Source organism: Solanum pennellii, chromosome 3, assembly GCF_001406875.1.
Source record: "Solanum pennellii chromosome 3, SPENNV200".
NCBI classification, from domain to species: domain Eukaryota; kingdom Viridiplantae; phylum Streptophyta; class Magnoliopsida; order Solanales; family Solanaceae; genus Solanum; species Solanum pennellii.
Genome location: NC_028639.1, coordinates 70,790,456 through 70,811,639, shown reverse-complemented (window position 1 = coordinate 70,811,639; position 21,184 = coordinate 70,790,456). Strand labels below are relative to the sequence as shown.

At 31.6% G+C, this 21,184-nt stretch overlaps 3 protein-coding genes across 4 annotated transcripts; 2 read left to right on the top strand and 1 right to left on the bottom strand.

The window, feature by feature from the left end:
• The first annotated feature begins 7,003 nt into the window (after nucleotides 1-7,003).
• LOC107014827 (60S ribosomal protein L7-1) lies at nucleotides 7,004-11,250 on the top strand. Of its 2 annotated transcripts, none has more exons than XM_015214926.2 (6): nucleotides 7,004-7,142; nucleotides 7,703-7,887; nucleotides 8,668-8,768; nucleotides 8,854-8,991; nucleotides 10,668-10,770; nucleotides 10,884-11,250. In XM_015214926.2, exons 2-6 carry the CDS (start codon nucleotides 7,705-7,707, stop codon nucleotides 11,097-11,099), a joined length of 741 nt encoding a protein of 246 aa, XP_015070412.1. In that variant the 5' UTR covers nucleotides 7,004-7,142; nucleotides 7,703-7,704; the 3' UTR covers nucleotides 11,100-11,250. The 2 variants fall into 2 exon arrangements, with proteins under 2 accessions (XP_015070412.1, XP_015070411.1); XM_015214925.2 differs by having other exon boundaries at nucleotides 7,695-7,887.
• A 151-nt stretch (nucleotides 11,251-11,401) lies between these two features.
• LOC107014828 lies at nucleotides 11,402-13,646 on the top strand. The gene is made up of 2 exons (XM_015214927.2): nucleotides 11,402-12,078; nucleotides 13,221-13,646. Exon 1 carries the CDS (start codon nucleotides 11,696-11,698, stop codon nucleotides 12,038-12,040), a length of 345 nt encoding a protein of 114 aa, XP_015070413.1. The 5' UTR covers nucleotides 11,402-11,695; the 3' UTR covers nucleotides 12,041-12,078; nucleotides 13,221-13,646.
• On the bottom strand, nucleotides 12,728-16,176 carry LOC107014826 (aquaporin NIP6-1). Its single transcript, XM_015214924.2, has 5 exons — nucleotides 15,735-16,176; nucleotides 15,398-15,622; nucleotides 15,109-15,303; nucleotides 14,923-14,984; nucleotides 12,728-13,401 (listed from the first exon to the last, which is right to left on the bottom strand). Exons 1-5 carry the CDS (start codon nucleotides 15,966-15,968, stop codon nucleotides 13,197-13,199), a joined length of 921 nt encoding a protein of 306 aa, XP_015070410.1. The 5' UTR covers nucleotides 15,969-16,176; the 3' UTR covers nucleotides 12,728-13,196.
• Nucleotides 16,177-21,184: the final 5,008 nt, after the last annotated feature.

Genomic DNA, 21,184 nt, shown 5'->3' with positions numbered 1-21,184 from the left:
GTACAAATCTAAGGTGAAGGGAATAGATACAAGTTGAAGTCAAGTTGTTACTGCATTATGTTTTTTTTTTAAAAAAAATCAACGAGGCTTATGTTGTTACTCTGTTATATTAGTAATTCGATTACAAACTGAAAATGGCCTAATTTTTTTGCAATTAGCACCTTATTAGTCCCTATTTCATTTCAGCTCGTTATTATAATATTGTACTTCATTCAAGTGTATGGTACCCCTATTCAATTTGTAGGGAAGGCCATAATTATTGAAGCATTAGCAATTTGGGAAGATGTGGACAAAGCACTATAAAAGGGTCGGTAAAAGGTTCACATATTGTACAAATGTTGCAAAAGAATTTGATAACATCTAGGGAAATAGAGATCGTTTGCGAGGATGTTTGGCAATTGATGAAATCTTTTTAAAGAAATCGAGATTATATATATTCCTCGAACATGAAATGTATTAGCTCATAATCTAGCGAAAAATTATAATTCATATATATAAATAGGATTTCTTGGGATTATGACTTCCCGAGTTGTGTTGTAACGAATGCAATAGTGTCTTATGAACATCTGAAACATATTTTAAAGTAATTCAAGAAAGTATTTAAAAAAAAAAAGTGTTTGCTTTCGCTTTAGTTTTTCATCGAAGGAGGATAATACAACTTTTTTAAAAAGTCTTCTATAGCTATATTATAATGAGAAGATCGAAAAAGGTCATAATAAGTAACCATAATTAAGTTGATTTCCCCTATCAAAAGAGGGGGATGAGGTTTAATTAAACCTTAAATACAACGCTTTGATTTGTCTAATTGTCAATGATGATCAGGTTATCTAAGTTTTGGATTAATAATATGAGGACATGAATTCATTGACTTTTTGATACTAAACTATTTAGTAGTATATATAAAATGAATAATGCACAAGTACCCCTCAATCTATGTCCGAAATTTCAGAGACACACTTATATTTTACTAAGGTTCTATTACCATCCTGAACTTATTTTATTAATAATTTTCTATCTTTTTTTTTAACCTACGTAGTACTATCTTGTGGACCCAATGTTGGTTGACTTTTTTTTTCAAGCTTGTACCACGTAGGTCGAAAAAGGATAGAAAATTACTTATAAAATAAGTTCAGGGGATAATATGACCTTAGTATAATATAAGTATGTCTCTGGAATTTTGGGCATACATTGAGAGGGTACTTGTGCATTTTCCCTATATAAAACGATTAAAGTAATATAAACATTTATTTCATAAACAAACCCTACCTATACTAAATAAGGATGTTAATAAAGATGGTTTTTAAGGATATAATTTTAGACATTTAGTAATTAATATTGCCACCCAATATGTTTGCTTTGCCAACTATATACCGATATACTTTGTGTTCAGTTTTCGAAAGATATTTATTAAATAAAAATAGTTAAATAAATTATACATTATATTTATTAATTTTCTAATAAATATGATTTTTGTTAAGACGATATTTATTTTAAAATAAGAAAGTGTAAAAAATGCAACGTAACATAAATACTAATAATCAATAATGAGAAAAACAGTGGGACAACCTTTTTCCAAATAAAACAAGGAAGCAACGCATGGAGTTTGGCCAACTTTATTTGGCCGAAAGAGACCTACATACATTAATAGAGAACTGCTTTCATCAATGAAAACATATAATTGTTCATCAAACTTCATTATTATTATTTATTCTAAAACAGTATAGTCCCAAATATTATAAAAACACAAGTATTTGATTTGTTCATTTGTAATTATGAATACCATATATGCACCATTATTGTTGTTTGTTTGAAACTAATCATTAAAACTTAAAAGTACTCTACTCTCTCTATATATATATAGTGCTACTAGCTAGCTAGTGACATTCATGGCATAAAAATCTCAATTTGGAAAACATTAATTAATGCACAACATAAGGAATATATTACACTCTTCAAAAATCAATTAACTAATTTTAGAAGTTTATAAATTAGATTGCATTAGTTCAATATTTTAATCAAACAATTTACATATTTAAAAATAATATGAAAAGAACTATAAATTGTGATTTTTTTTTTGCATATTAATATGATAAAAAAATATATATTATAAAATATTAATTAAAGTTTTTATAATTTAATTTAAAAAAAAAAATTATGATAATTAAAAGTGAATGTATATTCACGTAGAATGTAGCTGTCACAACTCTAATAATGGAAAGTTATAATTAAGTTCATGAATTCCTTGCACATGACCTATTCCTCTCTGTTGGGTAAAAATAAAAAGGGAAATAGTCGTTTTTAACTTCTTTTTTCAACTTCATTAAGAAATAACAATAAATACTTCAATAAGGTATAGTATGCTAAGTTAGTCTTATTTTTATATATACTTCAACAAGGTATATGATTGCTTCAGTAATTAAGGACATCTTTGCAGAAAAAGAAAATAATTCTCAGAATTAGTTTCTTTTGTTCTATTTTAGTTTAAGTCGCGTATAATTTTTTTCAAAATTATGAAATCCGTTTTAATTATGATTTTTAGTTTTAAATTCATATAATTTATTTATAATTTTATTATATAAAATATCGATAATAATTTTATAAGTAATTACTTTGAGTAAAAAAACAATGGCCAAATAATTTCTTTGAGTAATATTTAATCAACGGTGGTTGAAGAAAATATTTTTAGTCATGAACATCTAAACGAGCCCCTTCACATTAAATTTGAAAAACCCTTAGATTTGCGTGAGAAGAGAATGAGACGATTTATTGCCATAAAAACATATACTGTAATTTATTTTATATGAGCAAAAGATTAAAATAATTTAATCAATATCACTTAAAATTTATTAGATATTTATCTTACACTTAGTAAGATTATTTAATATACCATTCTTTTAGAAATTGTAAACAAATATTGAGCCCCCACACAAACTCAAGCGTTTCATAACTAGTTTTTTTGTTAGATATAAGGGTGAGTAGTTTTGATCCCTTAATTATGGCTAAATTCTAATTTTACTCTTTGTGATATCTTATACTAAGGATGTTTAATTTTAATTATTTGAAATGTGCATTTTTATCTTTAATTTGCTTGTTAATATTCACACTATTCTAGAATTATCAAATCATTTCACAAATTAAACTACACATAACACACGTGTTATGTTAAAATTGTATTTTTACTTTTATTTTAAGTAATATACTTTTATAATATTCCAAGTATGACATATTTCTTGGAGTACATATTTTAGTTAATAGAATGTTGCTTTAATGTGACTATATATAAAAACCAAAAGTATCTAGACTGAATATAATGTTTTAACATTATTAGTGTAGTTTAAAACTTTATACCATATACATTAGTATAACCATTTTTTTAAGTTGTCAATTAATCTTTGTCATAAAAATGTATTTAAAATCTTTGATATGAGTTAATGCTTTGGTATTATTAGGTGTTACTCCACTACTGATATGACATCAAATGGGGTATGAGGCTTAGGAATAATGAATCTAATTCACAATGTTGTCGATATCTAATCATCTTTTGTTAGGACTCATTTTAAAATAATTAATATTCTCTTGTATTTTAGTATTCAACAATAAATTATTTAAACACACACCCGGCCCCAACGTTGTGTTTTCTCTTGTCATAGTACACGCAACTATATTAATCAAATAATTATCCATTTGGCTTGCTTGGTGGTAATTGAACACCCTCCATCATCAATCAACCGCAATAAGTTGATCGTTTGAGTCATGTCGAAGGATAAATAAAAATAATGTTATTTTTTTAGGATAAGACAAGGACATGATTATACAAATATTACAATATACACATTATATACACATAAGAAATTTAGAATTCAAACTCAATCAATTTAATTATAATATTACAAACCAAAAAAGAAGATAAATAAGTCATTTTAATGGTGTTTAGGTTATTGCATTATTTTGATAGTTTTATCACTGTCTTTTGCCCTTTTTAGCTTACTTTGATGTGTTGTACTCGGGCCGAGGATCTTCCGAAAACAACCTCTCACATCTACCTATGTGTTAAGAATTCCCACATCAGAAATGGATGGGAATTTAGTCTCTTTATATGGATTTGGACAATCCTCCCCTCGTAAGCTAGTTTTTAAGGTTGAGTTAGGCCCAAGATCCATTTTTATATGCAGCGGCGGACTCAGAATTTTTGTTCAGGGGGTTCGAAAAATAAAAGTATAAACGTGCAAATAAGTCTTTCGAAATGGGACCCTTGAATTCTTTTGGGTTTAAAACCACACTTCTATCTATTTCTGTTTGTTATTGAGCGGATTCAAAATATATACATCTACAAAATATAGAAAATTTACCTTATATATAACATGTATTGTTTTGCCGAGAGGGTTCAGGTGAACCCCCTGGACCCAACATGGATCCGCCCCTGTTTATATGGTATCAGAGCTAGGCTCATCCCATTTACTTGTTTACCGATGTTGAGCCCCATCATAGTGGAGTCTGGGGGAGAGTGTGGAGAATTCCCACATTGAAAAAAGGATGAAAATTTAGTCCTCTTATATGGACTTGGATAATCCTCCCCTTAATTATAACGTGGGATTTGAATTTTCATTAGATATATGTTATTATGGTTACTGTAGTGTATACGAAATCTCAAGATAATTTGAATAAAAATCTTAAACAGTACTACTAGTACAAGTATATATATGTTGCTTGGTGTGGAAATTTTCTTGATGCATCACAAATGGCCGACAATTAGATAGGAAGCAGATGGAGATAAAGGGCCCCTAATATATAATGTGCAAAGGAGTTATTAGTGCTTGCCTAGGCATACATGCTATATTTAACATGAACATATATATATATATTTATAGATTTAATCATACAATATAGTTGATTGAAATCAAAAAAAGATATGGTATTTTTAGGATTGATCCAAAATGAGAGTTTGCTATTGTAATGGACATCTTAGTTTTTTTTGTCTCAATGCTGAAATGAGAGGATTCTTAAAGATTTTGCGTGTGGTTAACGAGTTTGCTTTGTCTAATCAAAGTAAAAGAATTGGGACCCAAACTTCTCTCAACTCATGTGTTTGATTTCTTTGTCTGTGTATCTTTGTACAATCCAAATGTTTTGGGAAATTAAAGAGAGGACTAAAGAAAACATATTGAAAGGGAAAGCAACTTCTTTTTGTCTTTTCGAGGCGGAGATAGAATTTCAATTATATGCAAATTTAACATAAATATTTAATATTATTAATTAAAATAATATATTTATATGAATAAAATTCGTAGCTAATTATATGTCTAAATACTTTATAATGGAGTCAAGTTAATTATTTTTCTAAAGTTCACAATCTATAAATTCAAAACTTTTGATTTGTCATTAGTCATTTTAACCTGCCCAAATTAAGTGCTATCCACCTATTACATACTCATGAAGTTGTCGATTATATTAAAATATTTTTTTTAATTTTTACCTGTTCACTTTAATATAAAATAACTTTTTTTTTGTTTTTACCCTTAAAATTAACTATTCATTCTAAATTCATCTTCAAGTTAACAAAAGTTTATAGACCAATTATTATAAGTATTATAATAAAATATACATCTTATTTATTATGTTTTGATGTGTATATAAAATATGTGAACAAGTAAAAATGAACGAGGTATTATAAGCATTTCATGCACCATATATTGATATCCCTTGTCGTTGCTTCTGGCTTTCGGTTCACTCTAAAAGCTGCTTTTAGTAAAAGTAACACATGTCCATATAGGATTATGATCAACATATCTTCATTCATGGGATACATACTTTTGATGACAAAAAGTTTTAACTCCAAACGCCTAATTAATTGACTAATTTCATTGGTCTATATATATCTACTAGTACGTGTAGTGAACTATTTGACATTTGAAAATGACACCAAATTTTGGTGGTTACTATTGCATGTAAGACTTTTCCGCTGAATATGTTGTTATTGTAATGAATGTATGACTCATTTTTTATTAGACGTGATTTGAATAATTAGTCATACCTTGTAATAATGGTACGTGGAGAATTACTTTTTTTTTTCTTTTCTCAAAATTATGGCCAAGTACATATTTGTTTGACTAACAAGTGTCATTGGTGTTTTTATTTTTTGGATGTGTCTCAACTGAACTAGACATGTCCAAACGATAAGAGTAAGAGTCTGACCAAATATGCACCATGCTTAGGAAATAGAATTAGACTAATTAATGAAGGAATGAACTAAGTGGTGTTTATATAATTAACTTTTATGCTTTGTTTATTGATATTCGACATACCCATGTGGCCATGTGTCATTCTTCACTAATCCTCAAAAACTTTAATTTGTCCAAAATTTTGTTGAATGATCGTGATTGTATAAGTTAAACATCGATAACTAAGTGATTTTTGAGTTAATATTTGCAGTTTATTGATTTTTTGAATAAAATTATAATTAAATGACTCTTTAAGGAAAGAAATAATATATATAATCAAATGATCATATGAAATATTATCTACGAGATTTCATCTATTTTGTTTGCATGCAATCTACTGTTTTTTTTTTTTTTGAAACTTTAGTTATAGATTTTAACAATGAATTCTAAGACGATTAATGTAGTTACAGTCCCTCTATATAAATAAAAATAGCACCATATTTATCTATAGTAACGATATTTTCCAACTTATAGTGATATTTTGCTATCAATATATATACAAACTTACTTTAATAAAAACACTTTTTTACCGCATTAAATATATACATTAATAAAAAATATTAAAATTTCTATCAATATAGTTAATAATCATTTTACAGGCTTTAAAAATATTTACTTTAATAGAACATATTTAGCGACTATTAAGTTAATTAAATAATCCTCTTTTTGTGCAAAATTCTTAATTCTCTCCCCTAAGTGGGCTGGGTTCTCACTTATTGAGAAGCCCAATTTGTATATCATGAGGCCCAATTTCAGATGGATTCGGCCCCGTCAATTTATTGATTTCTCAAATCGCCTAACAGTATTCCTCTTTTCCCGGTCCAAAATCCAAAACCCTAAACCTCCCTCACCACCGAACCTCGTCTGTGGACGTGCTCCTCTCCGGCGAACGTCGGCATAACCCTCCAGAGGCGTTATCTAATTGTAAGTCTTTTTTTTCTCTTTATTTGTCGTACTGTGTATCTCTTATCACTTTCTCTACAAAACATAAACTAACCTATATATCTGTTTTCATGCTGGGTTTGCTGTTAGAATGCGTATATGTGGTATATATGTGGGCTTTAGCTACTTTTGCTGTGTGTTTTAACTATTTAATTTATAATCATGTTTTTTTCCTATATGACATCGCTTCAAATGTCGGTCGTGAGTCTAAGTTTGAGGGTTCCTAGAAATTAATGCTATGACATGTCTGTTTATATGAACTTGAAATATTTACATTGATGTTGTGAGTTTGCATTTCTTTGAATGAAATTCATAGAATTCAAGTTGTTTTCCCTATCATTCTATTCAGAACTATAGTTTCAGTGTTGCCAATTTTATTTTATTTTTCAATTCTTATGATTTCAAGCATTTGATATCACCTAATTGAAATTCAACCCAATTGAGTTGAAGTTAATGTTTGAGAAGTTTGATAGTCCATATATCTAATACTGCTGACAAAGTTTTATCTACCATTGCTTATTTCTCCTTGTGGAGATATCTAGCAATGGCAGAGGAGGTGCCACAGTCTCTAAATTATATACCAGAAGTGATTCTAAAGAAGAGGAAGAACAATGAAGAATGGGCAATCAGAAGAAAACTCCAGTTAGAGCAGAAAGTCAAGAGACTTAAATCTGATAATTTTGTTATCAAGAAGCCTGAGCAGTTTATTCGAGAGTACAGAGATAAGGTATGTTTAAATTGAATTTCAACTTTTTTCCTTTCGTCAACTGTAAGATTATTACTTGCACACATCTTTTGATTATTTTTTTTATCGGTGACACATTCAATTTATTTCATCAAGCAATTGTTCATTTTTTCCTATTGGCTTCAGCATTTTATTTTTGTCTTGAGTTTCTTTATCGGTTGTAGAATCTTTTATCAGGAATTTTGTGGTATAGTGGCAGTGACAATTGTTAAGTTTTGATATATGCGTATATAAGGTGTGATATTTACTCAGATTCACTTATCCTTTATTTTGGTGTCCCAAAACTAAATGATATCCAATTTTTCTTATAATCACTTGCAAGTAATCAGCATCTTTTGTCTCCTGAATATGAAAGTCTTTGTGGTCAAAACTTCTGACTTGCGTTCTCTAGAGGTCCAATAGTCATATTACACAATGACGCTCCAAGAAAGAGGGAAGACAGTATATGTGCAATTTCTAGAAGAAAGATAGTAAAATACCTTGTGAAGCAGTGTATGAATACAAGGTTACACTTTTGTCAATTAAAAGATCTTGTGAAACAGTATGGACAAAAATGTATTAAGGAAAGATCCATTAAATGTTGAAATTTAGGGGATCGAGACTTTACAACACTCTGTAACTACTTTTGCCTTATACTCACATACAGTAATGATGATTATCTACCTTTTCTGAGCAATCACCTTGCAATAATCTGATTTATGATTTGTAGTGTATTGTTTGTTCAACATCCTTCTCATCTGAGCTGTTGTAAAATATATTTAGGAGATGGACCTTGTCCAAATGAAACAAAGGGGAAAGAACAGATCCAGGCGAGCTTTTGTCACGTCTGATTCCAGTCTCCTTTTTGTCATACGCATTGGAGGGTGAGTTCCTGGTTTTACTATCATACTTCTACTTTTAAGCTAGGGCAACTTACTTTTGGGTCCTAATAATTGTATATCGCTTCAGAAAATCTGATATGCATCCAAGAACGCGAAAGCTCTTGTACTCTTTGAGGCTGCGGAAAATCTTCAATGGCGTCTTTGTGAAGGCAGATGCAAGAATTTTGGAAATCCTGCAAAAGGTGGAGCCTTTTGTCACATATGGGTAGGTTTAAGTAGCCTTTTCTATTATTTTGCTACATTTGATGAACTCATTTTACTGGATATCCTTTAAGTACTCAACCTCAAAGTAGTAACTATAGGCATTGTGCTTGCTGGAAAGCAGGTGATCTCACCTTTTTGTCTACTGGTTACTTGGTTTTTGCCGAGTACTTTTCTCTGTCCCTGTTGTTTGTGTCTAGTCCTTGATACATGTGACAAGTTGTTTTACCTTCTCATTTCTCCTTCTTTTTTATCTATAGTAGGCTGTATCTAAAGAGCCACACTTAACTTCTGAATGGCCATACCATGCTATTTTCACCTTTTGGGTTGGATCTGAAACTAAGCACACCCTAGCTAGGGGGTACTAACATTAAATGGAGGGAGTTGTTTGACTAAGGCAAAAATGAAATTTCCTAGACAGGATAAAATTTTAATGACTCGTAACAGCAGGTCAATACTATGTTTAAGGTGTACAAATGATGCACGACTCTGTTTATTTTAAGTTTAAAGCTATCTTTAACATGATATTTTTTTTCTTCCATTAATTTTTGTTGTTTGCATGGCATGTTAGCATCTAGTGTGTCTTTCGTGCAAAATCTCTAGTAAACACCTCATTCTACAACATGGAAACCTTAGTAAATTTCTAAGAAGTAACCAATATCTACGTGTTAGCATTTGCCCAATCAAGCATACAAATAATTGTGATATTTTCTCTTTGGAAGGAGACAATTGTTGCCCCCTTTCTTCAATTTTCTATTGATTGGTGCTGACTTTCTTGTCCCTGAAATTTAGTTTTACATTCATATTAGAGCTGCCAATGGACCTTATTTAGAATATTTGTATTATCTCATACTTATAATCCTGTTGAGGAATGCAGTTTTCTCCTCGTGCCAAAATCTATATTTGCATCGTCTTTGATAGTTAAATTGGCGTAGGTCAAGCAAGAGGAAAATGAGAACCTTAATTAAGTCTATGTATTCCTTTAGCATATTTTATCATATAACCATTTTAGTGTCAGCTATCCCTGCCATCTACTGTCCCACCAATTTGAAGACAATTACGCTTGAAGTAGAAAATTTTAACATCATATGACACCAGGAGCGTAATAATAATACTTACACCGGGATCACATAGGTCTGAGAAGTGTTCAAATACACTTGGCCTATATTTGCGATTGGGGTTTCATTGAGTATGAATGTTTCGGGTTATAAATAAATTAGTTCAACTTTTGGGCTTAGCATAGGGCCTACACTAATGGGCTTATTTCTTAACCAAAAATAAGTAGGAAAAATTACTGGATTGAAAGAGTGTCGTACGGAAATGCTCCTCCATGACATGGGATATCTCAAGGCTTACGGTGTACGCTCAACAAATTGAGGAACTGAAGCTCAAAGAAAAGAATATAGAGGTGAAAAGGGCTAGAACCGGTGCTTTTACAGCTAATGGTCACCATCTACTTGGAAACCATGCCTGATATTGTTAGAACATCATATTGCAATTACATATTCCTTTCTTTATGCAGTATCCTAAAAGTTTTAAGCCATGTAAAAAACAAAACATTTTTAGCAGGTCTTTACATTTCTTCTGTCCTTGTCCAAAAAAAATTCTCTGTATTCCTCTGTTGTCATTACCTATGGGCTGTGTAGAATATGTCTAATGGAACTGTTCATGCTTTTGAAGATATCCAAATCTCAAGAGCATCAAGGATCTGATTTACAAGAAAGGTGCTGGAAAGATTGACAATCAGAGAGTGCCTTTAACCAGCAACGAAGTTGTCGAACAGGTACCATAAATTCAATTCCTTTTTTTTCCTTTTTAACAAGTTGCCGAAGGCATCTATCATCTTAGTATATAGTTTGTGGGAGTTCCTGTGTAGTAACTATTTACTGTTTGCAGGCATTGGGTCAAAATGGTATTTTATGTTTAGAAGACGTAGTGACTGAGATTGCCAACGTTGGTCCACATTTCAAAGAGGTCACTAGTTTCCTGTGTCCCTTTGCTCTCACCAAGCCAGAAAAGGCATTGCAGGGTAAGAAAAAACGATTTTTGGATGGGGGCGATTCAGGCAATCGTGAGGATCACATCAATGAGCTGGTCAGCAAGATGAATTAGCAGCATATTCAAGCTGCTCTATTTGTTAGCTGTAATCATTGTTTGTGATAATGTCATTTAGGTATGTAGCACTTGAAACTTTGTCGGATGATGCAGAAGAATTGTAGTTATGATACCTAATATTATATTCATAATTTTCACCGTCCACTGATCTCAGTAGCCTCTTCGTGGGTTGTTTCTTATTTGTGCCTTGAAGCCAAATCCATTCAACTGTATCCGGCTTTTTTGTGTAGACAGATATTTTACTATGCAACTGTTGAAAGCTCCAGCACTAATCCTATCGTTGAGAAGATGAACTGAGAACAAATTGGAGTGAGCCCGGGGTGCTCAGGTCCATTTGAACACAAATAACCCGATCCCAAGTTGATAAATAAGGGCATGAAAGTTGGTTCGGACATTACAAATACCCGATCCCAAATTGATAAATAAGGGCGAGTGAAAGTTGGTTCGAACATTACAAATAATTATCTTATTAAAATTGCAAATTGCACTAGTGATGCATATGCTATATATTAACAAATTAATATAATAGTAGATTTTTATATTGACTGAAGATCTAATGGCGTGGCTCTTATAACCAATTCCTGAAAGAAGGAATGGAGGAAGGAGATGATTGGATAGCCCCTGATAAGCTCTACCACATACTCTTCTGCTTCTTCATTGCTATCATTTCATCTTTTCTCGCGGAAAGAACTCGCTACCCTTTCATCCGCCGCCGGAGCATCTGGGTCGGATCTATTGTTTCACTCGCTGCCGGCGCCGCTAAGGAGGTTGCCGACGAACTGGGTTTTTTCAGGTCAGCAGGTGCATCTACCAAGGACGCTGTTGCCGACGTCTTTGGTACTCTTATCGCTGCTCTCGCATTTTCTCTCTACAAATCATCCTTCATACGCCGGAGACCCGATCAATCTGTTCAAGCTAAAGTACTCCAGATGGTTTAATCTGTTGCTTGGAATAATAAAAAGAATCAGATGATTCGGTACTTCACTAAGCTGAATTTCTTTATTTAATCTCTATCAATCATATATATGTTTTCAATTTCTGAACTAGAAAAAGTTCCCTTTTCTCTTAAAATTAAATTATTAAAACTACGATAACAGAGGGTAGAATGTCTAACCATTTACTCATGACTAAGTAATTCATATGAAGTAGATAAACAAAATATGTTGCAGAAAGAGTGAATTGTTTTTGTTCTTCTCTGTTAGGATCTGCAGTTACTTTTAGGACAGTTTTTATATGAACATATTGCTTTGACAATTGGATACTATTTCACTACAAATCTTCTGGTTTCTATTATTGATTTTTTTTTTATCATATATGTATTGATTGTCATACTTATCCATGACTTTATTATATGATATCACCCTTAGTAGGATAGTTGTTATTGCAGTTATTAGGACTTTGGATCTTTTTTCTGCTTGGTCTGTTGTCCTAAGATAAATAGCCAAATCAGTAGTGTACAGCGTTAACAGTTTCAAGTCAAGGTTTAACTCAATACAGAGAGTTATATATAGTCCATTTATGCAATACTCTAATCGGAGAAAAGAAAAGTTTTAATATGACAATAAGCTGGATTTGCTTGTGCCAATTTTGGCAGTACTTTATGTATGAACAATATTTCTTTCTCATTTGATAGTCATGAACAATACTTTCGTATTCATTAGCTTGCTTCCTAAGAGAAACGGAAATATGAATTGAGTCTCTCAGTTTCATTTCGTACCCCTCCAAGATTTCAGACAAATGAAAAAGAAAAAGAATTTCCACTCATGTGGCACTAGTTCTGTGAATTGAAATACATTATACAGAGGTCTCTTTTACAATTCAGTAAAAACTCACCAATTCTACGCATCGCATAAGTTTGCCAATAGTAGCTCACCAATGTTCATTCCTTTCTTTCCTCTCTCCGTCACTATATCTTGCTCTAACCTATTCTTTTGATAAGTCATATCTTGCTCAAAATCTGTACATTTGGAGAGAGTGGAAAGATTTTGTTTTATTCAACCCACTCTTGCCTTCCAGGTGTTTTTACATTCATAGAACTGCACACCATCTACAAATATAGGCGATTATCATTGGTTTGATAGTGTTACTGATGAATTACCTTCTGAAACTATGTTCCAGGGAAGGCTTTGGATGATTGTCTCTGTCTTCATCAGGCAGTTTGACAGCAGAGTAAACGCCTGCCCCAATGAGAGCGCCAAGAATTGGAGCAGTAAGGTAGATCCAGATGGCTTTATAGTTTCCTACTGCTACTGCTGGTCCGAGGGTTCTCACGGGATTCATTGAAGCCCCAGTTGTCTCCCTAAAACACAAGAATATACAAATTGTGAGAAAGACCGTAAACTACTCTCTTTTTTTCTTTCACAAGCTACTAAGTGATTCCTACGGAAGCTGTCACTATTTCGTTATTGTATATGTATTACTTCCTTGATTTTTCGTTCATTTTATGTCACGTCTTGTTTAGACAGAGTAACCATGTGCTGTACCAAGTGTAAGATGTATTGAAATTATTGTTGAATAAATATTTTGAGAATTGAATTGTTGTTATACAACAATTGTGCTTGAAAAAGCTGTCAAAGTTGATACTCCTATTATGGGAAAATGACGTTTAGAGATATATTTAAAATAAAAGAAAGAGAAAGTGTCTGTCTACTTTATGCATTAGCTGGATACGCAGATCTGTTTCGTAGAAGGTATTAATCAAAATAGTCGATAGATTATATTTTAGTCCAAGAAAAACATTGTTTGGTTATTCTATTTAACATAATCTATGGATTAGTTATACCTCATACAAGGTCTTATTTAATCCCTAGAAAAGGGAGGGATAACTAATTCAAGGTTTAACAAACTAAGACCCTAAATTACTAAACTATCCTCAAATACTTTTTCCTAAATTTCTTATGTAATTTAATGTTCTTTTATTTTATTTTTATATTAGGATATTATAAATATTCTTTTAAATTCTTCAAATTCGTTACATATAATTTGAAGATTTCACAAACTAATTTTTTTTCCTCTTCATGTTTGATTTGCTATATTGGGTTGATTTTTTAAAATATTTTTTTAATGTTGTTGATTGACCACATGAACTATTTGTTTTTTTTTAAAAAAAAAATAAGTTTCGTCTATTTTGAACAATTTAAGTAGTCTTAAAACTATATTAAATTTATGGTGTATTTGACCAATAAAAAATTAGAAATATATTGTGCTATTAAGGATGGTGGCTTATCACACCTCAAAATTAATAATAATTTTTTTTACATATTTTAATATTTATCTAATTGACTAGTTAAATGAAATGGAAAATCTCACAATAAACCCAAAGGTATAGTAGGTAAGAAGTTTTTCTAGAGTCTTAAACCAAACATAAAATTAGGTGGGAAGTAATGAACCAAACACATGATAAAAATCAATCCCTGCATTACTAATCCATGATTTAGTAATCCCTGAGTTATGCATCTTTGTACCAAACACCCCTAGATCTTCATTTCAGAATTCAGGGATATTATTTTTTTCACCCTTAGCTGGATAGCTACTCAATGTTGATTGAAGATCTTCGCAATTAAAGAGTATGGTAGAAATGGATATGATTTTTTTCACCCTTAAATCATAAGTCTTAGGTCGAGCCATGAGATGAAAAATCGTTCCCCTTAATGGGTCTTACACGACATGATTATGATTTTTAGGTAGTCGTAGCTCAGGAGAATATGGTTTAGCCCCAAAAAAGGATTATTGTTACTTGTTAGATGAATATTCCAAGATGCAAAAATGAAAACCATATGGCTACTACAGCTTAAACAGAGCAAGAGCTGCAGATCATTACCCAGCTATTAGTATGTTAAGCATGACAGTGGCTCCTACAGCGATTCCCGCAAGCTCTCCTACCTATAGTTTGCCCAAAAAAAACAACCCTCGCTTAAATATCCGATGTGAGTAAATTTCGGAAATGAATAAATAAACAAACCATTTTTGAATTGACTAGTAAGAACAGAGAAACCATCATGCTTACAGCTCTAGTGTCGGTGGCCACGGCAGTGACAACGAACATCAGATTGAAGCTGATGATGAATTCCAAGGCAAAAGCTTGAACATAACTACCAGAAGGAACAGTAACTCCACCACCCATTATTGGGTGCAAAACTACCTTTAACGTGAATGCAGCACAAAATGATGCTATAATTTGTGCTCCAATGTACACAGGAACCTGTTAAAAAAAAAATTAAACACGCACGCAAAATAAACAATCCGTTAAGTGCGTAACAAATGAGCCGTAAGTGGTACAGAGTGTGTCTTCATACATGTTTCCAGGGGAAATGTTTGAGAGCAGCAAAACCAATAGTCACAGCAGGGTTGAGATGGGCTCCAGAGATGTGGCCAGTTGACAGAATCACAATCATTACAGCGAGGCCCGTCGAGGCTGCCAGTCCAATTAATGTTTCAGAGCCTTGTGTCTTCTGGTTCATTATGGCTGTGGCTGTCCCTGCAAATATCAGTATCAGAGTACCTATAAACTCTGCTCCCACCTGATACAAAACCAATCTTCATATCAGCTATACATTGCATTATCACGTTCAACTGAACTCAATATTTTTGACAAATATATTTTAAATCCTGAATCATTTGTACTTTTCTCACCTTTCTAGCTAATGAAATAGGAGGAGGAGGTAACATGCATGAAACAGCAGGCAACGTTCCTTCTTCCGAGGCCCATGATTCAACACCGAAGCATTTACAGCTCTTAAGAAGAGTTTTTTTGCCATTCCCTCCGTTTCTCCTCTCATGCTTGATCAATCCACCAAAGAGAGGAGCACCAGGAGTTCCCGGAGTTGCTGGTGTTGAAGGAGCTGACACACCTTCTTCAGGGTCCATCGTGTCTATTGATTCCTCAACACTTGTTCCTATGAGATTAATTTCGAAAAAAGGCCTATTTCTCAGAGATTATCAAGTTAAGACGGAGAAATAAGAGTTTGTAATTAAAGTCGAGGGCTGTTTTACACAAATACTCTCACAATGTATTAATAGCTAGACAAAGTTGAGTTAACTCTACTTTGTCCTTGTGTATACTGACAGTGAGCCTGGCCAGTGAATACTATTTATAGTTCTATTTTGCATCATTAACCATGAAGAATGTTTGACTTGGAGAAAAAGTTTGTGGATAGAATTGAAAGATAGAAAAGGAAAGTGGGATTTTTGGTAGTGGAAAGTGGGGCAAGAATCAAAATCCTTTGTATTTGGAAAAATTTAAAAAGAACAAAGCATTTAAACTCTGGACATCAGTCATGTGTTTCCACTTGATCTAGTTATTGAACACAAGATCCATTTAACTATACAAATATAATCATGGAGATGACTATTTTTATCCAGCAACAACGCAGGCAGACGTTTGGACATGAATTGGTTGATATTTAAAGATTGACATAGATTTGTGTTTGGATATACACAGTGTTTAGTTATCGATTGAAATCAGTCTCTCCCTCCGTAAGAATACATTTTTGCTATTGAGTTCAAGGTCTATTGAAAACAGTCGATAAGAATACACTAAAATGTTATTATTGTCATTGAAATAAAGTCTTTGCACACACGGTGTTTAGTTATCCATGATGCTATCTTTTGATGAAAAAATAAACAGGAGGGGAAGAATCATGGTAGGTGAATTTCTTAGAAGTGGGCAAAAACCAATTTATATAATCATCTTCCTTTAATAAAGTAAATCATTCTTGATTAATATTGTCATGATTGTTAGGAGAAAAGAAGAAGAAAATCCCAACACCAGGTCGACCATGCTTATTCTACTACCTTCCATTTACTTTTAATACATGTGGATGAGTCCATTTCTCCATTAACCTTCTAAATTAAAATTCCTAAAACTAAAATTTATTTGTCATGCATATAGAGTAGTATTCTAGCTACAAATTTTAATTAAAAGAGGTCTTTGTTCCAGCTTCATTAAGCTGGAACAAGTCATTTCGAAATTTTTCACTTTGAATTGTCTACATTTCAATATATTATGACTTCTGGCTTTGTTAGTTTGGGCCTAAAGTCGATACCAAATCATGGATGTCACGTCTTGAGCTAGCGTTTGTGATAGAAATATTCATTTTTTTAACATTATATTAAAAGATGACACATTCAATTCATGATATATCTTGTTTGGCACCTTGTTAATTATAAATTGTCCAAATTCTAGATGTCACATGAGTACTGAGAGGAGGGAGAATAGTCGTTTATATCGATAATAGAAAGATAGTTTAAACTCTCTATATATTTTTAAACTATCTTTCATCTATTAATTAGCTAGAGATAATGCATAAGTACCCCTCAACCTATGTCCGAAATCTCAAAGACACACTTATACTATACTAAGGTCCTATTACCCCTGAACTTATTTTACTAATAATTTTTTACCCCTTTTCGACCTACGTGGCACTATCTTGTGGACTCAACATTGGTTGACTTTTTTTTTTTAAGCTAGTGTCACGTAGGCCGGAAAAGAGTAGAAAATTACTTATAAAATAAGTTCAGGGGGTAATAGGACCTTAGTATAGTATAAATGTGTCTTTGAGATTTTAGGCATAGGCTGAGGGGGTACTTGTGCATTTTCCCAATTAGCTAATTTTTAGAATTAAGTCAGATTGGAAGCCATTTTATTTTCTAACTTAAGTTGAGTGGAATGATAAAAGGCATCCACTGATCCACAAACACATGGGGTTTCGTGCTAAATAAAATGTATACTACTGTATTTAGTAAAAAGATTAGCTGGAAATATATAGTACTAAAAGTGCATATAGGCAAAGGAATCCTTTTATTTATTAATGAAAATGTCAAAACTTATCCCAATTAATCAATAACAACGTAGGCCTATATTTCTTCTTCTGATTTTGGTGGCTCTCAGTACTTCACCATTAAAGTGCAACTAAAAAGAACTTCCAAACATAATCATAAAGCAAAAGAAGATCATAAGAAGAATCCATCATCTGTTAAATCAATGATTTTAGCATGCACTTGATGATCAATGCTTTATGGCGTTTTTATTTGTTTATAATTAAACAGAATAAGTTCTATGTTGTGCTTAATTAATAAGGTTATAACAACTTTATTTTGAAGGTGGATGGATTCATATATTTAAAAAGATTATATTCTAATCATGATTTCTAGGCTCAACTCAACTAATTAATTTAATAAAATAATACATAAATATGTTCTTTAACTTGGTTTCGAATTATATTTATGCCCTTCAACTTTGGGTGTGCAAAAGTAGACACTTAAACTTGTATAAAGTTGAACAAATAGATACATATGTCCTACATGTCATCCTACATGTCATTTTTTGTCCTACATGTCATCCTACATGTGTTTATTTATTCAAAAGTTGGATAGTTAAAGTGTCTGCTTGTGCATTTTGAAAGTTGGAGGTCAAAATTAAAATTTGAAACCAAGTTTATGATCCAATATATGTATTAGGTCTAATTTAATATAGCGTACCTATTATTTTAAACCAACACACATATATACATGATACATATAACAAATAACTTTGTTCACCAAACAGGCTTGGACACGTGCATGGTTAAAAATAAACTACAGTATATGTTTATAATTTTAGTGTCCGGATGAACTTGTTTTCATCTCAGGACTAATTAATTTCATAGAGTACATGCATGTTATCTTTGACCAATATAAATTCAGAATAACTTTGTTCATCAAGACTTTGACAGATGACTAAAAAAAAAATTCTCTTATAACGCTAGTATTTGAGCTAACTTAACTTGCAAGCAACTCAAATGTTGAGATACCTGCTATCTTCTACTCACACGAGTAACTAATAACTTTGTTCACCAAAGCTAATTAGAAAAAGAACTATAAATAATTATAAAAATAAAAATCTTATAACTATATATGGAAACAAGACTAGCTAGCTCATTCAACCCGACTAATTAATTTTACTAAATACCTATCATTTGTTCATCAAAGTTTGAACATATGACTAGCTAGAAATAGAAATTTATAGCATTAATGGTGAAGAGACAGATGATAGAAGATAAAAGGATAAGTGAAAGACATTGAAAAGAAATAGGAAGGGTGAGAATAGATATTTTTGTTTCATATAAATGTGTTACCTCTTAATCCTTGGCGTATTGTATTTCAAAATCAAAGGCAATAATAATGGCAACAATATAATAAAGCGCCAATAATGCATGCATTTCAATATTGGTGGGATCTCTATGCCTTCCACTTTGCCTTTCTTATATTTGTGTACGTGAATAGTAAGTCAAACATACAAATTCTCAGTAATCAAATATAATTTACAGAATTTTTAAATATTTGACAAGGTATATCGTATGGAGTAATAGCTAGTTCATGAAAAATACTTGATAGAAATCGCTATCCATCAAGAAAATTTAAATATCTCTTTTATTTTATTTGCATCGTATAATTTTTCAATTTATCTTTTTTTAATGACATAATGCATAAACATGACCTTTAACTTGACGTCAGTTGATAACTATGATCTTTAACTTTGGATATGCACAAATAGACACGTAAGCTTGTATAAAACTGAGCAAATGAACACATTCGTCCTACATGACATTTTTGTGTACTAGATGAGTCCTACGTGTATTGCGCAATGTAGAATACTTGTGTCTATTTGTTTATTAAGGATTATGTCTATATATATATATATGTCTGTGTGTGTGGGGGGGGGGAGGGGGGGGGGCTCCGCCATTAACTTGGGGATTTGTACTAAATGTATAAAAGCTTTAGTTTGAGTATAACTTTCAGTGGAAAACAATATATTAAATTAAACATTAATAATGCCAGGAATCTTTGCTAATGAAGAGTATATATTCTCTCAATCAACAACATACGTAAGTAATCACAATGATCGAGTACAATACTCTCTCCGTTTGAAATTGTTTATCATGTTACGCTTATCGAAAGTCAATTTTTGAAATTATTTATCATGTTGCGCTTATCAAAAGTCAATTTTATCAAAAGTCAATTTGATTAATTTTCAAATATAAATTAGATATATTAATTCGATATTTTAAATAAAAAAAAATTAAATATTCTAAACCTATATGAAAAGTACTATACATTACAATTTTTTGCATATTAATATGATGAAAAAATATATCTTAAAATGTTAATCAAAATTTCTATAGTTTAATTCTAAAAATAGAAATCATGACGAGCAATACCGGACGATGGGATAATACGTTTTGTCTTTTAAGTCTTTCTTAAATATTCTCCTCCTTTATTTTATAATACTATTTCTTCTCTTTTTCCCTACAATTTTTGTGGTTCTCATTTCTCATTGCATCCACCATTTAAAGAGTGACAACTCCAGTAAAAAAAAAACGTTGGCATTATTAATTTCCTGACATAATCATTAATCAAAACAATATAAAAAGAATTGACTTGTCATATGTTAATAGCAATATAATAGTGGATCAATGTTTTTTATATAAAGAATAAAAATAATAATGAGAATGAATGTGCCATTAATTTTATTTTATATATAGAGAGAGTGTAATTTCACTAATAGTTATTTATAACTTCTAATGATAGATAGAAAGGGTGGGAGAGGGGCTGAGGGACGGCAAAGGTACAAAAACAAAAACTACATGACATACGTACTATATTTCCGTCATTTCCGGAAAGTGCACGGACAGCCGCCATTTCCCCCTTTCACAATGTTCTCGTGAAGTTGCTCACGAATCAAAGTGTGAATGTCCGACGATAGGCATAAAGGCATGATTAGTTCCACAAATCTCACTGCACTGACCATAGTAAACTCCTTCTCGTTGTACCGAAATAGAGGTCTGATTTAAACGACCCGGTACAACATCACATTTGACACCTAAGGAAGGTACAGCCCAACTATGAGGGTACATCAGCATTTGAGAAATTACCTAGGAATATCATTTATGTTTATTTTAGGATTACAATATCACCAACTTTATCTATTTTTCTCAAAATATATTTGATACAAAAAAATACATTATTTTTTTCCTACTAGGATGTCATGTCACATTTTTTAATTTATTATTAATATTTTTCTAATTCTTTAAAGAAAAGAAGGA

Bases quoted from the DNA above. Each gene is read 5' to 3' on its own strand.
- LOC107014827 (XM_015214926.2), top strand. From the start codon at position 7,705: ATGGCAGAGGAGGTGCCACAGTCTCTAAATTATATACCAGAAGTGATT. The intron at 8,769-8,853 runs GTGAGTTCCTGG...ATATCGCTTCAG, and splicing joins TTTGTCATACGCATTGGAGG to AAAATCTGATATGCATCCAA. The intron at 10,771-10,883 runs GTACCATAAATT...TACTGTTTGCAG, and splicing joins GCAACGAAGTTGTCGAACAG to GCATTGGGTCAAAATGGTAT.
- LOC107014826 (XM_015214924.2), bottom strand. From the start codon at position 15,968: ATGGACCCTGAAGAAGGTGTGTCAGCTCCTTCAACACCAGCAACTCCG. The intron at 15,304-15,397 runs GTATGAAGACAC...TTTTTTTAACAG, and splicing joins AACATTTCCCCTGGAAACAT to GTTCCTGTGTACATTGGAGC. The intron at 13,402-14,922 runs GTAATGATCTGC...CTTGTGTTTTAG, and splicing joins CTTAACATACTAATAGCTGG to GGAGACAACTGGGGCTTCAA.
- LOC107014828 (XM_015214927.2), top strand. From the start codon at position 11,696: ATGGAGGAAGGAGATGATTGGATAGCCCCTGATAAGCTCTACCACATA.